This window comes from Scomber japonicus, chromosome 13 (genome assembly GCF_027409825.1).
Source record: "Scomber japonicus isolate fScoJap1 chromosome 13, fScoJap1.pri, whole genome shotgun sequence".
NCBI lineage: Eukaryota > Metazoa > Chordata > Actinopteri > Scombriformes > Scombridae > Scomber > Scomber japonicus.
Window position 1 is genome coordinate 23504400 of NC_070590.1, and position 17811 is coordinate 23522210.

Here is a 17811-nt window from a genome sequence, read left to right on the forward strand (position 1 = left end):
GCTGCAGTGGGAAGTATATTTGAGGTGCTAATGTAGTAACTTTTGTTCACTTTTGCCAGATAAAATGGTTAGTAATCATAGAAAAACATTTGTCTCACCACATATTTGCAAAATCGTTAGTTGAAAGTAAAAAAAAAACTGTTATTAACTTGAACTGTAAATTACAGCTGTAATAGTATGTTAGCTGCTAGCTAGATTAGCTATCTAAATATTTAACCGTAGTTATTTAACCCATCAAGTCTGTCCAACTGAGTTCACCTACAGCCTTTTCATTTTTAGACCCAAGTAAGTAGGCAACACTAACCAGGACATTGGTTATAAGATCCTTTATTTTATTTGGCGACTTTCTTCACATAACTGAAACCGCCATTAATTGGAAGAGCTTTTTTCTGAGCAATCACAATGAGGAGACAGGAAAACCAACCAGCCAGGCCAACAGCAGGTTTGTTTCACTATGCACATAGTAATATATGTATGTAGTAATGTAGTTTTCTCATTTTAATCAGTTTGAAAATTAAATACTACTTATTTTGGTGTGTAGTATCAGCCTGGCGGACATCAGAAGTCAAATTAGCTTTGATTTCTGCCAAATCCTGATCACAATGGCATTTGATAGACATGTTTAAAATGTGCTTCTTCTGGAGTGTAATTTTTAAATATACAATGTAAGTATAGTAACTGACATCAGTTTTAATATGCTTGGTAATACTTTCAATATATTGATACATTTATAAAATCATAAAGTGGTAGTCAATACTACTACTAGTGATCTGATATGTTTTGGTATGTTTGCTCTTCGTCAGGCTGCCTCTCTGTGCCTCTGTTTAACCAGAAGAAAAGAAACAGAGTTCCTTTGACATCGGCTCCTTCTGAAAATGAATTCTTTTCTCATGCTGAATACACTACAAGCACCAGCTCGGCTACATCTCACGACACATCAGGTGAAGCATTGAGTCAGGCTCTTTTAGTTTCTACTACATTTCAGTCACTAGGTGTCAGTACACCCAAATAAAATATAAATGCACTTTAAATAACAACTGATTTCAAACATTATTGTTATTATTGTTTGACTCTCGACTGTGTGGCTTTTAAATGTAGGATAAAAATCTTATCCTTGCTTTTGAATGTTGTTTAATATCTGACTGCTTAAAATCACAATCTCCTGTTTAATCACACATTTGAGAACATTTGACTTGAAATAAAGGACAACATGTAAACAGTCTCCCAGTGAAGTAAGATAGAGGAGGGTGCTATTTGTTTGGAATTGTTTCTCTGAGAATGTACCTTTCCTCAGGTCCCTATGAATGTTACCAGGGCTCAGGTCCCTCCACTGGTGCTCCCCAAAGTCATCAGTGGAATAGACAGGTTATCCCACAATCTACTCAGCCCCAACAGTATGGCAGTAGACCTGTTCCTGGACCTGCCCCTGCAATGAGAGCCTGTGCACCCATACCACATCCATATAAAGTTGGAGGGACAAGGTATGCTTTATTGACCCTCTGACCATTAGTGTGATTGGCAGGAATCATTAAAAAAGAAAAAATGCTGAACAATCTGAAACGCTTATAACAAAATATGATCCACAAGCTTCTTTAGTTGGACTGTTTTTTTAATATTTTGATTGAAAGTAGGAGGTTTATTTTCATTTTCAGTTCGAGGATGGGGCAGCCCGGCAACCAAGGAAGACAACAGGACTCCAGCTCCAGTGTTAATTTCAGACAGAACAAATATCAAGCTCCTTGCAGCAGCGAGAGTACACAAAGCAAGCAAACACACCATACTGGGTTCTCTCAGATGGGTCAGCAGTCATCTTACAAACCGCCCAATCTCGCGCATCAGTATTCCCAACAGTCTAGACCTCTGCCCTCTCCTGTCCCAACACCCAGCAGGCCCTCTGCCCCTGCAGGGCAGCCATCAAACAAATCCTGGAAGTTTACTAACAGCTTTGGGCCACAAAGTACCACTTTTGAGGGAAAAAAATGTACAAATCTACGTGAGACTGCTCAACACACTCAACACACTCAAACTCAGGTAGAAAAATATATAGAATAATAATATACAGAAATATCTCAATAATTTTTAACTGTAGTGTTAGTGATCAGTTCAGCACTTAAATTTTTTAAAAATATTCAGCAGGTAACATCTCCAATGAAGCCGGCAACTGAGAACTCACTGAGGATCCTGACTGCAGTTATCGATGGCATTAGACACTGGAGCCAGTTTAAAGACAAAGTCCCATGCTTATTTGAGATATTTGGTCAGCTGATTTGAAGTTTCTCCTGTCTTTGTTTTGCATTGTTAAGTGTCTTTAAACACCATTAATCTGGCAGTCTGTCCTCTTTCCCCAGCTACTCTAGACTCTGCAGTCACACTGGGCCACCACGGAGCTAAGAACTTCTTCATGAGCGATGGGAAGGAGGCTATGCAGTGTGTCTTCTATGAAACTGTGAGTTGGGAATAAACACTTTTTTCTTAAGAAGTAAATTCAAATGAATGCTTCTTGAGTTTATCTGAGGATGATGTCAGTTTACCCACATTAAGTTTACTCAGCCTCAGTCAGATAAAATAAAGTCTTTTTTATTAAAGTATTTATTTAAAGTTAGTATTATCCATGTTTGGTATGATGATTATAATGTACTTTTTTGTAAAGTCACCATAAGTAAACCTATTAGTATGTATGTTTGCAAGTAAGTATGAACATGACATCACTATCATAAATATCCTTGGTTTGAATTTATCAAAGTCAAAATCTTGATGAATTACTGAATACTTATAATACTACTGAGGAAATAGTCAAAGTATTGGCATTACAAAAAATAGCACTGGAATCTTAATTTCTGCATCTCGTCCAACAGGAGCAGGAACTGCCCCGTCTCATCCGTAGTCAAGTTCATCGCTTTGTGGGTAACTATGACCGTAGCAGAGATGTCCTGGTGTGTGTCTCCGTCAGACCCGGCCTGCCCTCAGAGCTCAGGAACGCCCAGGAGGCTGTCAAAGCCTGCGATGCAGAAATGAGGTTGTTGGTCAAATCACTCAGTGAAGTCTGAGCATGACTTGGTATCTTGAGCAGTGTGAGACTGACAGGAAGAATGTAAACCAGTATTTGATGAGGGTTCTATTAGGCTTCATGGGTACCAAGTCAAGTACTGTATAGTAAAAGATCAATCTTGTTATGGGTAGAAGGACTTGTAGTTTTTAAAAGCTTTTTTTTTTTAAGGTATTAGTATAGTTTCTGACCTGTAACCTGCTATCGGTTTTAATTTGTTCTTTTTAATTCTCTTGCATGTTCTGGTGTTGATGTTGTATTTATTTGTGAAAAACAAATAAAAAATTGTTTAATTTAACCAAAAGTAAAGCCTCTCTTTTTGGATTTAATGAAATATTTTTATTACAAAGAAAAATTCACAGAACAGCAAACATTGTTTAGAGGTTAGTTCAGGTAAAGCAAAACACGATGAGGTAATATCTCAAAATATATCTTTTGAAAAACGGGGCAGTTAAGAATAACGTGATATCAAGTACAGTTAGTTTATTTACAGTCAAACATCACAATGGAAAAAACAATAATTCTACTCTACAAAAACAGGTTCACCAGTGCTGAGACTTTACACACAATGGTTCAACAAATAGGGGAATAAGTCCAGTGCAATCACGCCAGCCATTCCCACAGTCAAGCACAGTATGAGGTCCAACACAATACCAACATTTCTTACCTGACCCTCCAAAAAAATGGCAACATAATCACATTCATTTTCTTAAAGGTATACTATGCAAGATTTGTCCATTGTCATTTGTAAACACACGGCATTCGACGTTGGCCCCTCTTCCCCGACTTGAGTTGCAAGAGAGATACAGCAGCAGTGGTAGAACAAGCTAGAGAGTGAGTAAAGAGAGCGAGCCGCGCTGGCGAGAACAAAGCTGTGAATCAGATAAATGTAATTTAATTTTCTGATTCCCGCTGGTTATGTTCTAAAGCACAAATAAGCCCACTCACGCATCTGCATAGCCTTGCAGGAAGGTGTTGATTTTGAAGAAGTGTCCTCAAAAGTGTCCTGAACACAGCAAAATAATAAGGATATAATAAAATACAGGCAGATGGCAGAGTCTCTGTTGATACATACATTGCCACACACTTCTAATGGGTCTTAAGTGATGATGATTGAGAGGAACACCCTGCATAGTATACCTTTAATGTCAGAATATGTCATTACGGGAACCCAAATTTGGGAAGTATTTAAAATTTAACCCATTAGCAGAATCCAACCCATTAAACACTAATACGCACAGAAACACCCACTAGAAAAGGGAGTCTAGCTTGATGAAATTGGCAGTGTACAGGAACAGTAAGTGGAGAAGTAGACATTTTGTCCTTGGAACACGGCAGGGACGGTGCCAGCGCTTTAAAAAGGAAAAGTGGGGTGACAAAACACACACTCAACACATGAGCTTATTTGAGGAGCTAATTATTTGAAGCCACATTTTACACATGATGTGAATAATGTGTCAGCTCAGCAGAGATAACTAAAAGGCAAAGTTCAATTTGTACAGCTCCCTCCTCCATCACTCAAATTCAAAAATCACATAAGACAAGGATGCCAGGAATTAATCTGTTAGCTGCATGTCACAACCTTTTGATAACAATTCAAGTGATTTACCTCTTGTAGATAATTGGCGAAAATGTCTCAGGGCATAATTGAACACAAGTACATTGCTTTTCTTTTTTTCCCTTCTGTCTGCCATTGCCTCCAAGGATTAAAAGACATCATCTTTTTTTTCTCCTCCAGAACATTTACTCAAGTTAATGAGATCATACTGCATCAAGTACAGGAGAAACACTTTACCACTGAGAGGACAAAATATAATTAAAAAAACCACTTCATACAATAGGATCCACAGTTTTCCAGCAGAAAAAGATGATAACTTGATAATCGTATTAAACAGTTGTCTTAGTTATGTTAAAAGGCACAAGTTGGTCAGATCACATTAAAATCTACATCAATTGTTCTACCATTAACAAAGTCCATCTCGTCATGCATTTTTGACTAAATTCCTACATCTCCCTGCCTTTTGCAATCATTTATGTCCTGAATTGAGTGTTTAGTATTGTGTGTGATAGAGAGAAATAATTGCTTATGTTTAACAAGCGAGTTACATTACAGAGAGAATTCCAGGGAAATGGTTGACAAAAGGGTGAAGTGTCCCAACATTACATTTTTGACAACACTGCTCTGAAACCACCACTTATTGTTATGATTCATGTCCTTGTCTAGAGGAGAGAAAGATTTTCCATTTGTCCTCTCGGCAGGTCAGTTGCTGTGTCTAGGGGTCCTTTTCTTCATGACAGTGACTAAAAGCGCTGTCTTTAAAAGCTAAAACGTCATCTTGACTCCTGCTGGTTCACTGCCTAGTCACACGACTGAAAGGCAGAAAAGTCTAAACGGCAAAAATCCTTCAAAGCGTCAAAGTTTTCGTTGCACTTGTATTGTTTTGAAATGTCAAACCTCAGCTCTGTTAAGTCTAAATTGTCTGTACAGTCTAAATGCCTCAGCACAATACGTTGTCACAAGATGCAACTGTGTCAGAGCTCCGTTAATCCACATCCGTTAATATGCTCAGTCTTCCACCACGCTGTCCCCTTGTATCTAATGTTCAATCTCTTAATGAAACATTATTTGATTGGTCGAGTCATACTGCCACAACATCATGCTTCCTTCTTCTCTCTTAAAGCAGACGACGTCCAGTCTGTTTTGGAATGTTACATATGTTGACTTGTTACCCACAAAAGAAAAGAAAGGAAAGAAAACACTTAAATTCTTAGCAAGTACTTGTTACATTTACGATAATTTTCTTGAATCGTGCGAAATGTCCTCTCATCTTCTGACTGCATCTCCAGAACTGACATGAAGAAAACTGATAACTCAAACATTGGAAAACTAATGATGGCATGATGATAGATTTGAGGGTCAAAAATATAACCGTACAGTATTATTCTAACATGAAACATTTCTTTTAAATGAACTGAATTTGAATTAATTACATAAAAGATGCAGGAAGACAGTGTTTGTTGTTAAGTGTCAGCATCAGTTTTCACTGAGTGAGGCTTCCTCAAGCAGCATCACCTTTAAAAAAACGGGATGCAGGTGTCTCTCCATGATATCAAGCCCAGATTAGAGAGAGTGGTCAGGAGGGGGAAAAACATAGACATCATTTCAATGCACTATAACAGAGTTGGCAAAGGGGTGGGGGATAGCTGCTCCTTCGGTGCATATTTGGCAAAAAAGGGCAAGAAGACAGTGAGCATAACTCCAACAATAGCCAGCATGTAGCCCCAGCCGATTTGGCACTCGCCAGCATAGTAGATGTCAGAGTCTCCACAGAAGGACCTGACCAGTGATGAGTTCAAGCCAAAGGGGTAGACCAGCAGTCCAGCAGCCATGATGAACACTGTAAAGATGATACAACACAGAGTGCGTTAGATAGTGTACAACGCTGAAAGATTTGACACTAAATCACAATCACATATTAATATAAACATCAAACTTTTAAAAGGTTATATGGGTAAACCAGCACATATAGCACATGTTCTCAGTTTTTGTAGTGGTTTGTAGCCCTGCAGATGGTTTTGGTTGGAAGTGAATAGGATTTCATTGAGGTGCTCACTGTATTAAAACAATGTGTCCTCTTTAGTCTGGGTATAAAAGTTGTGTTTGTTTGTTGGTTTTTTAATCTTTTTTTTACATTTTTTATTTAATATGACTGGGCCAACCTTTATGGCTTGTTGCTAGCTGATATACCAACATAGAGCCACTTGGTGGCAGTAGAGGTTTTGCAAAAAAGACTTGACAGTCTGATCAAGAGTCAAAGGTGTAATTTAGATGCTTCCCCAGTGTTTTAGTATCCCCATTTGCACTGAGACCTACTTATGATTTATTGCCTTGTGTTACATATATGGAAATAAACCACAGCTTAGCTAGTTTCATTAACTCCAACAGTGGCAGAACAACAGTTCTAATACATTGAACACCAAAAGCAGTGATGACCTGTAATTGACAAAACCTTCAAATGCAAAATAATTCATGTCTCTTCAAATCATCAACGTAAAACTCAAGGTCTCTGTAAAAAAAGAAAAGAAAAGAAGAAGCTCTGCACTTTGGGGCGATCAGCTTTCTCAGATCCTTTCCTTAGCGCCCATGCAGCCAGGGAGCAGCTCACTTTTACAAATTGAGTCAAGTCTCCCAGCCCATGCTGCCAAGCAGTTATCGACTACGCTACAGGCTATCATTGCTACTCTTAGTCATTCTGAGTGCTGGCTGGATTTCCATTACAATGCCAGGTGTCATAGTTGTTTTAGCTTAGGAGGGCTGTGGGGTTACTGGAAAAGCTTGTACTTGTGATAGCGGGTAGATCTCTAGAAAACACAACAAACATATCTTTTATTACGCCATATTGATTTTGGGAGATGATGGTTTTTTTCTACTTTCAAGGGCAGCCGGTTCATGGCCAGTGGAAAACAATGCATCATGCAAGCACCTCAGTGCAATAGCTGTATGAGTATCAGATCGATGTTTTGTGTGGGCAGGGGGTGCTCATAGAACAAGGATGGAGGTAGGAAGCTTTCGCTGATGTTCTTGTTGCACATTGGGGACTTTGGGGATTGACTGTGAGGCAGAGGAAAGCAGAATGATGAGGAAGAAACAGACAAAGAGCTGTGAATGGGTGAAGGAGTGGTGTCTCTTGAGCGTGGTTAGTCTAGCCTTCTGTAGTGTCTCTGTGGAGTTCATTGAGGGTGAAATTCTCAGCAGACCTAACCTGTGCTCAACCCTCCCAGCTCTCAGAATGGCTCCATGTTTTATCTGCAGGGGCCTGGTGCCTCAAAGCTCCCTGCTAATGATACTTTAATGGCCTTCTTTATCAAACTATCATTGGATTTTGTGGATGAAACACAAAGACGCAGGCACAGGATTGCAACCCAAGGCCACTTCCCTCCTACTGTACACTGAAATGATGATATATATAAAGCAAACTCGGGCCCAAATCTCTAATTGATAAATGTTGAACAACAACAGCATTACTCCCAAACAATCAATACAGGAATTGTAGTTTCTAACAAGTGTCAGGTAAGCAGGATGAGGGGCGGTTGTCTGGATCAGATAAGCCGTAGCTCGGGCTGGCTAGATCCCTGCAAGCCTTTAATGAGAGAAAAGTCTAAAGGTGGAAAATCAACCTCACATCATGGAAGAACTCAAAATTGATACATGTATCCTTGAGAAGCATTTTATATTAATGACCATCTGACTGCTGCATTGCACACTGCACAGGATGCATACACAGAAGAATGAGCTCTATGTTTCGCGGCAAAACTTCAATTTAGGCGAGAGAAGAGGTGGAACTGCATTCTAGCTTCCTAGCGTGATGGACAAGCTTCATTTGAACCGGCTCTTACATGGCCTGGTGGTCTAATCCAATGAGGAATGAACAGTGTGATGAAAGAGGCTGACATGATACCACAATGCCATGTAGGGAGACTGAAGCCTGAAAGTGTTCATTACTTGTGTAACCAGGAGAGCAGCTGCAGAGATCACATGAAAGCAGAAAACATTTTGCCAAGAACTACAAAAAATACCAGAGTCACCTCAAACTTGAAAAAAAGAGAAAACAAATACCTGTTAAAATCACTCTGACTTAAGTGGAATAGACTTGAATTACTTGGATTTTCAAGAGCTGTCTGTATAGTAGCCACCAGGCAGTAAAACCCTATGAGCGCTTCAATCTTTTACCTCTTAACAGACCCAAATAGCGGACAGTTTACTAACCTTCCAAACCTCCCAATCAACACTCTTTGTAAGAACTCAGACAAGGATGCGAGTATAGCTTTGCCGGACCTTTCTCCAAACAGGAGAATAAAAGTGATGAGGTGTGGAGTGAGTGAGTCAGCCCCAATCAGATGAGACTGCTGAGTGCCGCTGAGTCCATGAAGCTATCATAATGGCTCAGAGATGATGAGACGGTGAGTAATAGAGTTAGCCGGGCACTAATGTGTCCCACTTTCACTGCAAACTTTCCTCCGAGGGTGAAAGAAAGGATGGTTATCATCTTTCAAGGTGTGCATTTATTCACTTAAATGATGACAAAATAAATGCTTCTCAGATATTTCAATTCCCTCAACAATGGTTTAGTTTAACTTAATTTGTCCATAGTCATATTTCAATCTAACAAAGGCGTGAATCTGAACATGTGCCTATAAGCAGAAATGGCAGTTCTGACCAGTGCTGCAGCTGTTCTGCATTCTTTATTACTTTTTCATTCATAATATAGCCATTTAATATACTTGCAATCTTGAAAACAACATCCTTGGAAAGCTGTTTTTCTTACGACTGGTGATTTGTTTGGATGCAAACTTCAGCAGCTTTGAGACACACTCAGACTTAGAGCAAGATATTGATTTAAAGAGGCAAAACAGCCAGAGGCGTGTAAAAGCACTAGATTTCATTGTTCATGAGATTCGGCCTGTTTTTCTCAGGTAGCTACGGGTTTGTGGAGGCTTTTGTGTACGATAATGAATAGTAAAGACCTTTGTGCGTCTGCTTCTCAATTTTTCTGTGAGGTTTTTTGTGTGTGTGTGTGCGTGTGTGTGTGTGTGTGTGTGTGTACGGCAAAGGTAGTGGGAAGAGAAGCGAAAATTAAATAAAACAAGAAGAGAAAGCATTGTACTGCCATACAAAGGCTCTGCAGCTTTTACCAACTAAATGAACTAAATTAACCTTGAATCTCTTTCTCAGTGGTGTAGCGAGAAATGGAAAGCTGCTGAAACAGGTTCACAGTGGCGAGAATGAGAGACTGAGATTGAAAGGGTTTGTGGAGCAGGAAGGTGTGTGATAACCCGGCGTCCAAGTGTGACACTGAATCAATTTCATCACAGACCTCTTGCACAGAACTGGCTTAGGTTCTCACAGAAACCTTGAGAAACACAGATCATGAGATTAGTCGTGTGTCATATTTCAATGTGAACGTCTGAGGTCAGCAGTGGTCCTCCTGGAATCTACTCTTGTCAAAAAAAAAGCCAGAAATCCAATAAACTGTAACGTTAGACATTCACAGACCTTGTATCTATGTAGTATTCCTCAATTTTATTCCTCCCAAGATATTACTAATACAAATTTCCATTATGTGAGCTTCATGGCTCTTTTTATTACAATGCCAAGCCCTCTGCTTTGGATCAAACTCTATTGCCAGCCTGTGCTGACTCTTATAATTGGGTTAGCAATATGAAGAGTTGAATTAAACTCATTGGGAATGGGTGGCTCCCCTACTGTAGACACAGCACTACCCAAGTCCAGTTTTGCCATAGTGCCATCTGTCTGGTTGCTCTCTCTGGCAAACACTTATATAAAGTATATTAAGAGCTCTGATTATTGTCACCCAGGCCCAGACAGAGAGGCGCCTGTCTAGACAACTACCATGCGGTAAAAACCTGGTGTACAGTAGCCTTGTACTGAGGGAGACTGATTGACATTCAGAACAATATAGTATTGTTAAACCTTTCTAAGGGTCAGGGCCAAGATTCAGTCAGACAGCAGCTTCATTCACTAACTTCCTGCCCTGTGTGTGTTCTATAGAGGACGGGCACTTCATAATGAGACGTCAGCAAGAGGAAGACAATGAAATAAAAGAAATTAGACAGGAGAAGTTATACAATATATTGAAGCCTTGCAGCCCGCAAGAGCTGACTAGATTATATTAGAGCAGACTAATGCCCTGCTTATCTTCTCTGACCTACATGGCAGACACACAGTGTGGTGGAGACCACCAACTCCACTGGGATGAGAGCAGTCAGACATGTAAATACAAAGACATTCAAAGAAGAAGCGCAAACCGGACCTTCAGGTGTTGCATCCTCTGTGTTACTCTACTCTCACTCCTCCAAAAAAATGTCTTATCTGGCTGTGACCCAAACAGGACATTATCTGCTGCTACTATTCACTTCAAAGACACATGAAAGAGCACACACATTAGACTGTGGCCTTACACAACCACAGACCTGTTTGATGTCACATTACTTCACATACCTAAGACATCAATGCACTAACTAGAGGGGGGGGGGAGAAACACACACATTTTTCTCCTCTGCCAAAGCAAGCGCCTGACTTCTTCCAGGTAAAGTTGTGGGCGAATGCAAAATAACAACAACAAAATGCATCTAATAAATCTTGATTTGCTGACACAACACTCATTTGTTTGTGTTGCCAGCCATTTTTTGGCATTGATGAAACACAGTGACAGCAAACATATGCTGAGAAGTATTGCTTAATTACAGATGCAGGCCCAAAGCTATACATCAGAACTACTGTTTTTCTACAGTGTCTCCCCTATATCACACACACACACACACCCCCCCCCCCTCCCTTTTTTTCCCAAGCAAGTATTTTCCATGAATAGAACAGGTGAGCTGCTCTCTGTCTAGTCCCATGTAGATAATAATAACCCAGATGTGATCAGGCATGCTGATGTAGATGAGGTGCTGATTTACAGAAACAGCCCGGGGCAGTAAAGACATAGTGTGACCCACATACACACACAATCAAACATACAAGAATACATATACAGATATACGCACACACACACACACACACACACACACACACACACACACACATACATATATGCACATACAATACTGTAAGTGGTTGTCCAGGTCTGGCCCCTGTAACAAAGCCTGAGGCCAATGTTTGGCTCAACAGTGGTTTAAGAAATAAATCTGAAAGATTAAGGTCTAAACTGTGTAATTTAATCACAGTGTGCATTTGCTGGAAATGGACTTTGTGTGGGTGGGTGTGTCCCATGATGAAAACATAAAGGGCAGTGCATAACATTTGTTTACAAAAAAATGCCTTTTCAGGCTGCACACTTCCAACGTTCCATTTCCTCCTTTATCTACAGGTGAATGGAGATGGGGAGGGGTCATTTCTGTTTCTCTCTCACATGGAGAGTACACACTTTTTCCTCCATCTCCAGTCTGGCAGCGTGGGGAAGGAAACAGGCACTGCCAAAACACAGATGCGACCGTGCATTAAGGAGAAACCACAGATAAAGGAACAACAGAGGAGCTGCTCCATCTGAAAAACCAAACATCTTTACAAGGAAATGAGTTGAAATAACATAAAGCAGTGTACACAGACTGTGACAGATGGTGCACCAGAGACTTCAGAGATGGGTATCTAAATGTGCGTGGGGTCTGCTCCATTATTTCGAACCCTCATGTGCTCAAGGTGAGGAATTGTACTGTGGAAGATGAAAGTTTCATAGTTGAGAGTTGAGCTGCGCCAGCAATGAATCTCCAGGTAGTCAGCTGGGACCTGGCAGTGCGTGGGCACAAACAGCAGGGACTCCATCCTAATGTGATGAGCTGTGCTCTAGTCTGCACACAGCCATGTTGATAATTAAGCTCAGTGCGCCTCTGGGAAATTATTCTAATGACGATCCTCCAACTACCTGGTACATTTCTCGAAAGGTTGGGCTTAAGGTGATCACGTATGAAGCGGCAACTAAATCACGTCTTTCTAATAAATGTTTGTGGAAAATATGAAGGAGAGGAAGAAGTGGGAGGAAGTTTTCAAACGTTCAATTAAGTGTTTTGGTAAATGCATCTGTTCATGTGGCATTCGTGTGTTTTCGTCTTCATTTTCTTCAAAGATGGTTATGGAAAAGAGGGATGATATTCTCTGTCATCCTTACGATGGGAAATTCCCTTTTGTGGAGAAATGAGGCCACACTGAGGTTTACAAGAAGAAAACAGCTGAAAGGAAGGAAATAAGAGTTTACTGAGCTGGTCTGGTCCAACTGGAAAGGACACGTCCTCCAGGCATGGAGTTTTACTAAGTGGAAAATTCTGAAGCTGTTAAAAGTGAAAGCTAAAGTCAACGATGAGGAAACAATAACAGCTATTGTGATAAACTAATAGCTGTTATGTGTCACCAAAATGACAAAACTGGACAAAGAAATTCAATTTGTATGTATGGTCCAGCTTGTGTGTTTAATTATCACACAGAGGAGACAAACTGTTTTAGTGCTTGTTTTAGTCTATGTGAAAGCGACTTTTTAAACAGAAAATCAAACCATTTTCAGTGGAAATGGTCCACTGATGTCAATATAGGAACAAAAACTGTTTGACCTTGAGCCCTGCACACAGAAAAAAGAAATAAAAGTCTGAGAGAGCAAAGAAAGGGAGGCAAAGAGAAAGACGACAAGGAAATAAAATACAGGGAGTTGGGAGAGATTAGCGGGGCAATAAAATAGCTTCTGCTATCTTTAGAACGAGCAGGCCTGCCTGTGGACTGGTCAATCAGAGCTCAGTAATAGGTCTGTTTATCACTGAGTCGTTCAGACTGCTCTCCACACACACACACACACACACACACAGACACAAACACACACACACACACACAAACAAACACACACACACAGGACTGCATAGGTACTTAAAGCCCCCAGTGCAGAATGCATTTGGGCGTGCAGATGTTGTGTTTAGTCTCATAGACTCTTAATTGATTTTGACTTGTACAAGCTTTTTGCATTGTGGAGATTATATTAGCTGATGAAGTGGCGCTGTAATGATTCTGCGTGTGGCACTGCAACAACAAAGACAATGACTCAGATAAGATACAGAGAGGTAAAGATAACAGTTACAGTACGAGAATACTCTCCACAGATAAAGGAATGTAGATGGCATTGAAACAGGTTGCAGATTCATTTTAAAAATAATGCATTATTTGGAAAATGTATTTGATTTATTGCTGAGAATTAGATAAGAAGATTGATACCACATCTGTTATATGAGAGTGTTATCGATCTTCTCATCTAACTAAAGCGAATAAGAGTATTTCACAAAATCTATTCCTTTAAAAAGGTTTGTCCACATTACAAATAAACTATTTTCCTCAGAGCCACTTTTGACTTAGAAGTAGCCACAGAAAAAAGGTTTGACAGTGAAGAGTGTGGATTATCCTGAACAGCAGGGATAATGGGATATTGCAGCTCAATTTTTTAACAAGATGATGTCATAAATACTAATTGTTGATTAAGGCCAAAAGATAAGATCAGGAAAAGAAAGCAATGTAAGAAACTACAAAAGAATGAAGGAAATACAAATAGATCATCATTTTCACAGCTTCCAAAGATCAGTTTGTGTGCGCATGCTGAGCCATCTAAACTCACGATTATGACTGTGAATCTCCATCCTGGGAGCACTGTAGCGATGACACATGAATCTCACATGCTGCATCCAATCTATCATCTTAATTACTTCCATTTCCATATCGCCATCTATTTTTTTTTTTATGTTGCAAATTAATTTACACCTCAGACAAATTGCTTGTCCTTGACTTCCTTATCCCTTATGAGGCAGCCCACAGCAAACACGGGGTTGTGTCAGTGTACAACCTAACCAAACCTAATCTGTCGCTCAATCCATCCAAACCCGCCGTGCACATTGAATTAGCATGGGAGACAAGGTACTTCACATGCATGGATGGGAATATAAATAATAATAATAATACTACTGGAGAGAAAGTGCTGATTAGATTGAAGACATCAATCAACTGTGAAGAGGCTGCTTCCACCGCATCGGCAGGAAACAATGGTTTATCTGATGAAACCTGAAGATCTGCCTTGGTGCTGCATGTGGACAGCTCCCAAAGGTGATGTGTGTATGTGTGTGTTTGTGTATGTTTGTGTACGGCCGTGCATCTGACATTAACCCCATGATTGTGTTGACAGCCTTTGGCCCCAAGGCTAAGCACCTTAAGCCAGGCGTCTACTGGGTTCAGTAGCTGCCTCAGGTCCAACAGAGAATGTCAGCCGTAAAAGTCAGAATAACCTGGTGACTTGCTCGGTGCATTGTAGATCAAGGTGTGCTGTGGCAACAGAGTTCAAATCTTTTTTATTTTATTTTTTTTTAAGTATATTTTTCGGGCTTTTTTTTGCCTTTAATGGACATGTTAGTAGAGATAGACAGGAAACAGGAGGCAGAGAGAGGGGGGAATGACATGCAGGATAAGACCACTCGGTTGAGGCTACAAAATGAGGAACTGGTTCAACTTTTCTTTTGTTCCCTTAAGGTTATTTTCATTAAAAAAACATATATGTTTCTAATCACATGCATGAAAACAGCACAAAAAATGTAGTGGATCTTATTGAATAAACATTTATACAACCACTCCAGCTATTTGATAGACTATACTGTAGAACACTGCAGGTATAATGAAAAGTGCAAAATGCATGAATTCATGAGGTAGGCTAAGAACAGGGTACTTATTTTCCAATTGACTGCCACACATTTTTCAAATAGCAGAATGTATTTTGAATGAGTTGCCTACATCTCAGTGTTATAAAGCTCAGCACACACACAACCTGGTAAATCAGGTGAGCAAATGTGAAAAGTCTGGCAAGAGGAAGTCACCTTCATTGTGGAAATTAACTTTGCATACACAGACAAGTTTTAAACAGTGTTGCCATGGCAGCAATTTGTTTATGAAGGAGCGAATGAGAGAAAGTGGATCATAATGAATGTGATGTGCACAAGGCTGCTATAGACAAAACAAGATCAGGAGGCCAGCACCTGAGCGCAGCAACTATATGAACTCCCATTAATCAGACTGTGTGTGTGTGTGTGTGTGTGCTACAAATGTGCCTCTTTGTGTTGCTTGTGCAATCTGCACATGAGCATCTCAAAAAAATATTCAAATGTCCTTGTGTATATGAATCTTGATCTTTGTCTTTGTGTTTCTGTAGTTTGTATTTTTCTGGCAGTAGTGTTATATTGAGGATGAGAGGGTGGACCATACACACTAGGGGAAAAAAGAGATATTTTGTGGTTTGTGTGGTAGTTAATATTCATATTGATTCCAAATTGTTTGATTTGTTAGAATTAAACTTCAAAATCCATAATGTGGAAGAAAAAGGTATCACCTTTTCCTGTGGAAATAAACTGTCCGTTTTTACAGAGAAAAAGCACAGTTGGATATTGGCTTTAGGAACAGGTTCCTGCTGCATGGCAGTGTGCAAAAAATGTTCTAAAACACCATGTGTTTAGTCTTGTTTTCTTGTTGATTTTGCTAATAGTAAAAGCAAATGCAACATATCACTGAAACAAAAATGGTACGAAAATGCAGCCAATGCTTTTGGCTGCATTTTCCAATCCTTTTTTTTTTTTTTTTTTTTACCAAAAAGAGTGAGGAAGCACAGAGGAATCCTACTTGGTACAAACCTAAAGGATCTTATCTGACAACATATAGAAACCTTCATGAAGACCGCAGGATGTAGCTGGTGTGTGGGGTGAGGGAAGGGTGCAGCAACATAATGAATTCCTACAGGAGACACGGTGGCCTGCTGGGCTGCTGTAATGAAGCTCTGCCTTGCCATCGCTCCCTGACCCACTGGCATTAAGAAAAAAATGGAAACCATTACCTTCAGCCTTCACCTCTGCTGCCTACAAAGTGGAAGATGTAGAGCAGACATAGGGGTGTGTGTGTGTGTGTGTGTGTGTGTGTGTGTGTGTGTGTGTGTGTGTGTGTGTGTGTGTGTGTGTGTGTGTATACTGTATGCATGGACCAGTTATTGTGTGTGTGTGTGTGTGTGTGTGTGTGTGTGTGTGTGTGTGTGTGTGTGTTCAGAATGGAAACAGAAATCAGGTTGAGGTAGACATGGGGCACAGCAGGGGATCCAGACCAGACAGGATTCCTAATGTATATGAAGAATATGTCTGTCACTACAGTGACAGCTGTAGTCTGTCGCAGGGCATATATGACTAAGAAAATAATGTATCTTCATAAGCATCCCAGCATCTTTATCCAAGACATACTTAATTTCTGACACACACACACACACACACACACACACACACACACACACACACACACACACACACACACACACACACAGAGTAATGTAGAGACGCAGTTTAAAGAAGATTGGATGTTTCCTCGCAGTCACATTCCAGCAGACGTCTGTAAGACTGCCCAGGGATCTAAACAGCTTTGTGTGCGTGTGCGTTTGTGTGGGTGTGTATGTGTATGTGTCAGTACTCCCCACTAAGCTAAGCCTTGGTTGAATGCATCTTATTAGGAGGAGAGCGTCTTTGTTTGTTGTAGATTTCCAACAGAGTAAACAGACCACACTCCTCTGTGTGTGTGTGTGTGTGTGTGTGTGTGTGTGTGTGTGTGTGTGTGTACGTGATTTCCACAGCAGTCCACTTTATCACTTTTCTCAGTTGCATCTAGAAGCCATTGTTCAGAAGTGTCGAAATCCACAGCACCCCAACGGAGGGAGAAAAAGAGGAAGGCTTTTGTCTTAAGTCTCCACAAATTATGTTTGGTGGGCTGCGTCGGTCGTAGCGGCTGCGTCCTGCACTGTTGGCTGGCCTCTCAAATTGGAGTGCCGCTGGCTGGAAATCATTTGATCAGCAGATCTTTGGGATCAAGCTCATTATAAGAGATGGAGCACCACCGCAGCCTGCCTCAGATGAACTCTTCAGATAAAGATGGGCTTCTTTCCTTTTGACCTGGTTTGCTTGGTTAGGTACACACACTTCATTTCTAATTACACGAGGAGCTAACTGTGTGTAGTCTGGGTTCCACATGTCATTTTAATTAATAGTTTGTTGTGATGCCAACCCATATAAAGGCAGACGATGGTACTTGGCAATGGAAACCTCTAAAGGGATGTTACGAAAAAAACAGCTCAGTAGCTAGCGTATGTGAACAAGGTAAAAAAGAAATTCAGCAAAAATAAGTTAAACTGAGCAAATAACAAACAAAT

The 17811-nt window shown here is 40.3% G+C and overlaps 2 protein-coding genes across 2 annotated transcripts in view; one reads left to right on the plus strand and one right to left on the minus strand.

Moving 5' to 3' along the window:
* Positions 1-402: 402 nt before the first annotated feature.
* LOC128370942 (spermatogenesis-associated protein 22) lies at positions 403-3047 on the plus strand. Its single transcript, XM_053331126.1, has 7 exons — positions 403-442; positions 804-941; positions 1295-1481; positions 1653-2031; positions 2134-2257; positions 2349-2446; positions 2856-3047. The coding sequence occupies exons 1-7, from the start codon at positions 403-405 to the stop codon at positions 3045-3047; spliced, it is 1158 nt and encodes a 385-aa protein (XP_053187101.1).
* Positions 3048-6217: 3170 nt separating this feature from the next.
* The window catches only part of LOC128371617 (LHFPL tetraspan subfamily member 7 protein), an 87841-nt gene continuing 76247 nt past the window's right edge, over positions 6218-17811 (minus strand). Inside the window, exon 3 of the mRNA XM_053331973.1 lies at positions 6218-6444. Coding sequence (XP_053187948.1) covers positions 6218-6444 — 227 coding nt within the window. The remainder of the gene's footprint in view (positions 6445-17811) is intronic.

Coding starts and splice junctions, on each gene's coding strand:
- LOC128370942 (XM_053331126.1), top strand. CDS start 403: ATGAGGAGACAGGAAAACCAACCAGCCAGGCCAACAGCAG. Junction 942..1,294: donor TACATCTCACGACACATCAG/GTGAAGCATTGA, acceptor ACCTTTCCTCAG/GTCCCTATGAATGTTACCAG. Junction 2,032..2,133: donor CTCAACACACTCAAACTCAG/GTAGAAAAATAT, acceptor AAAAATATTCAG/CAGGTAACATCTCCAATGAA.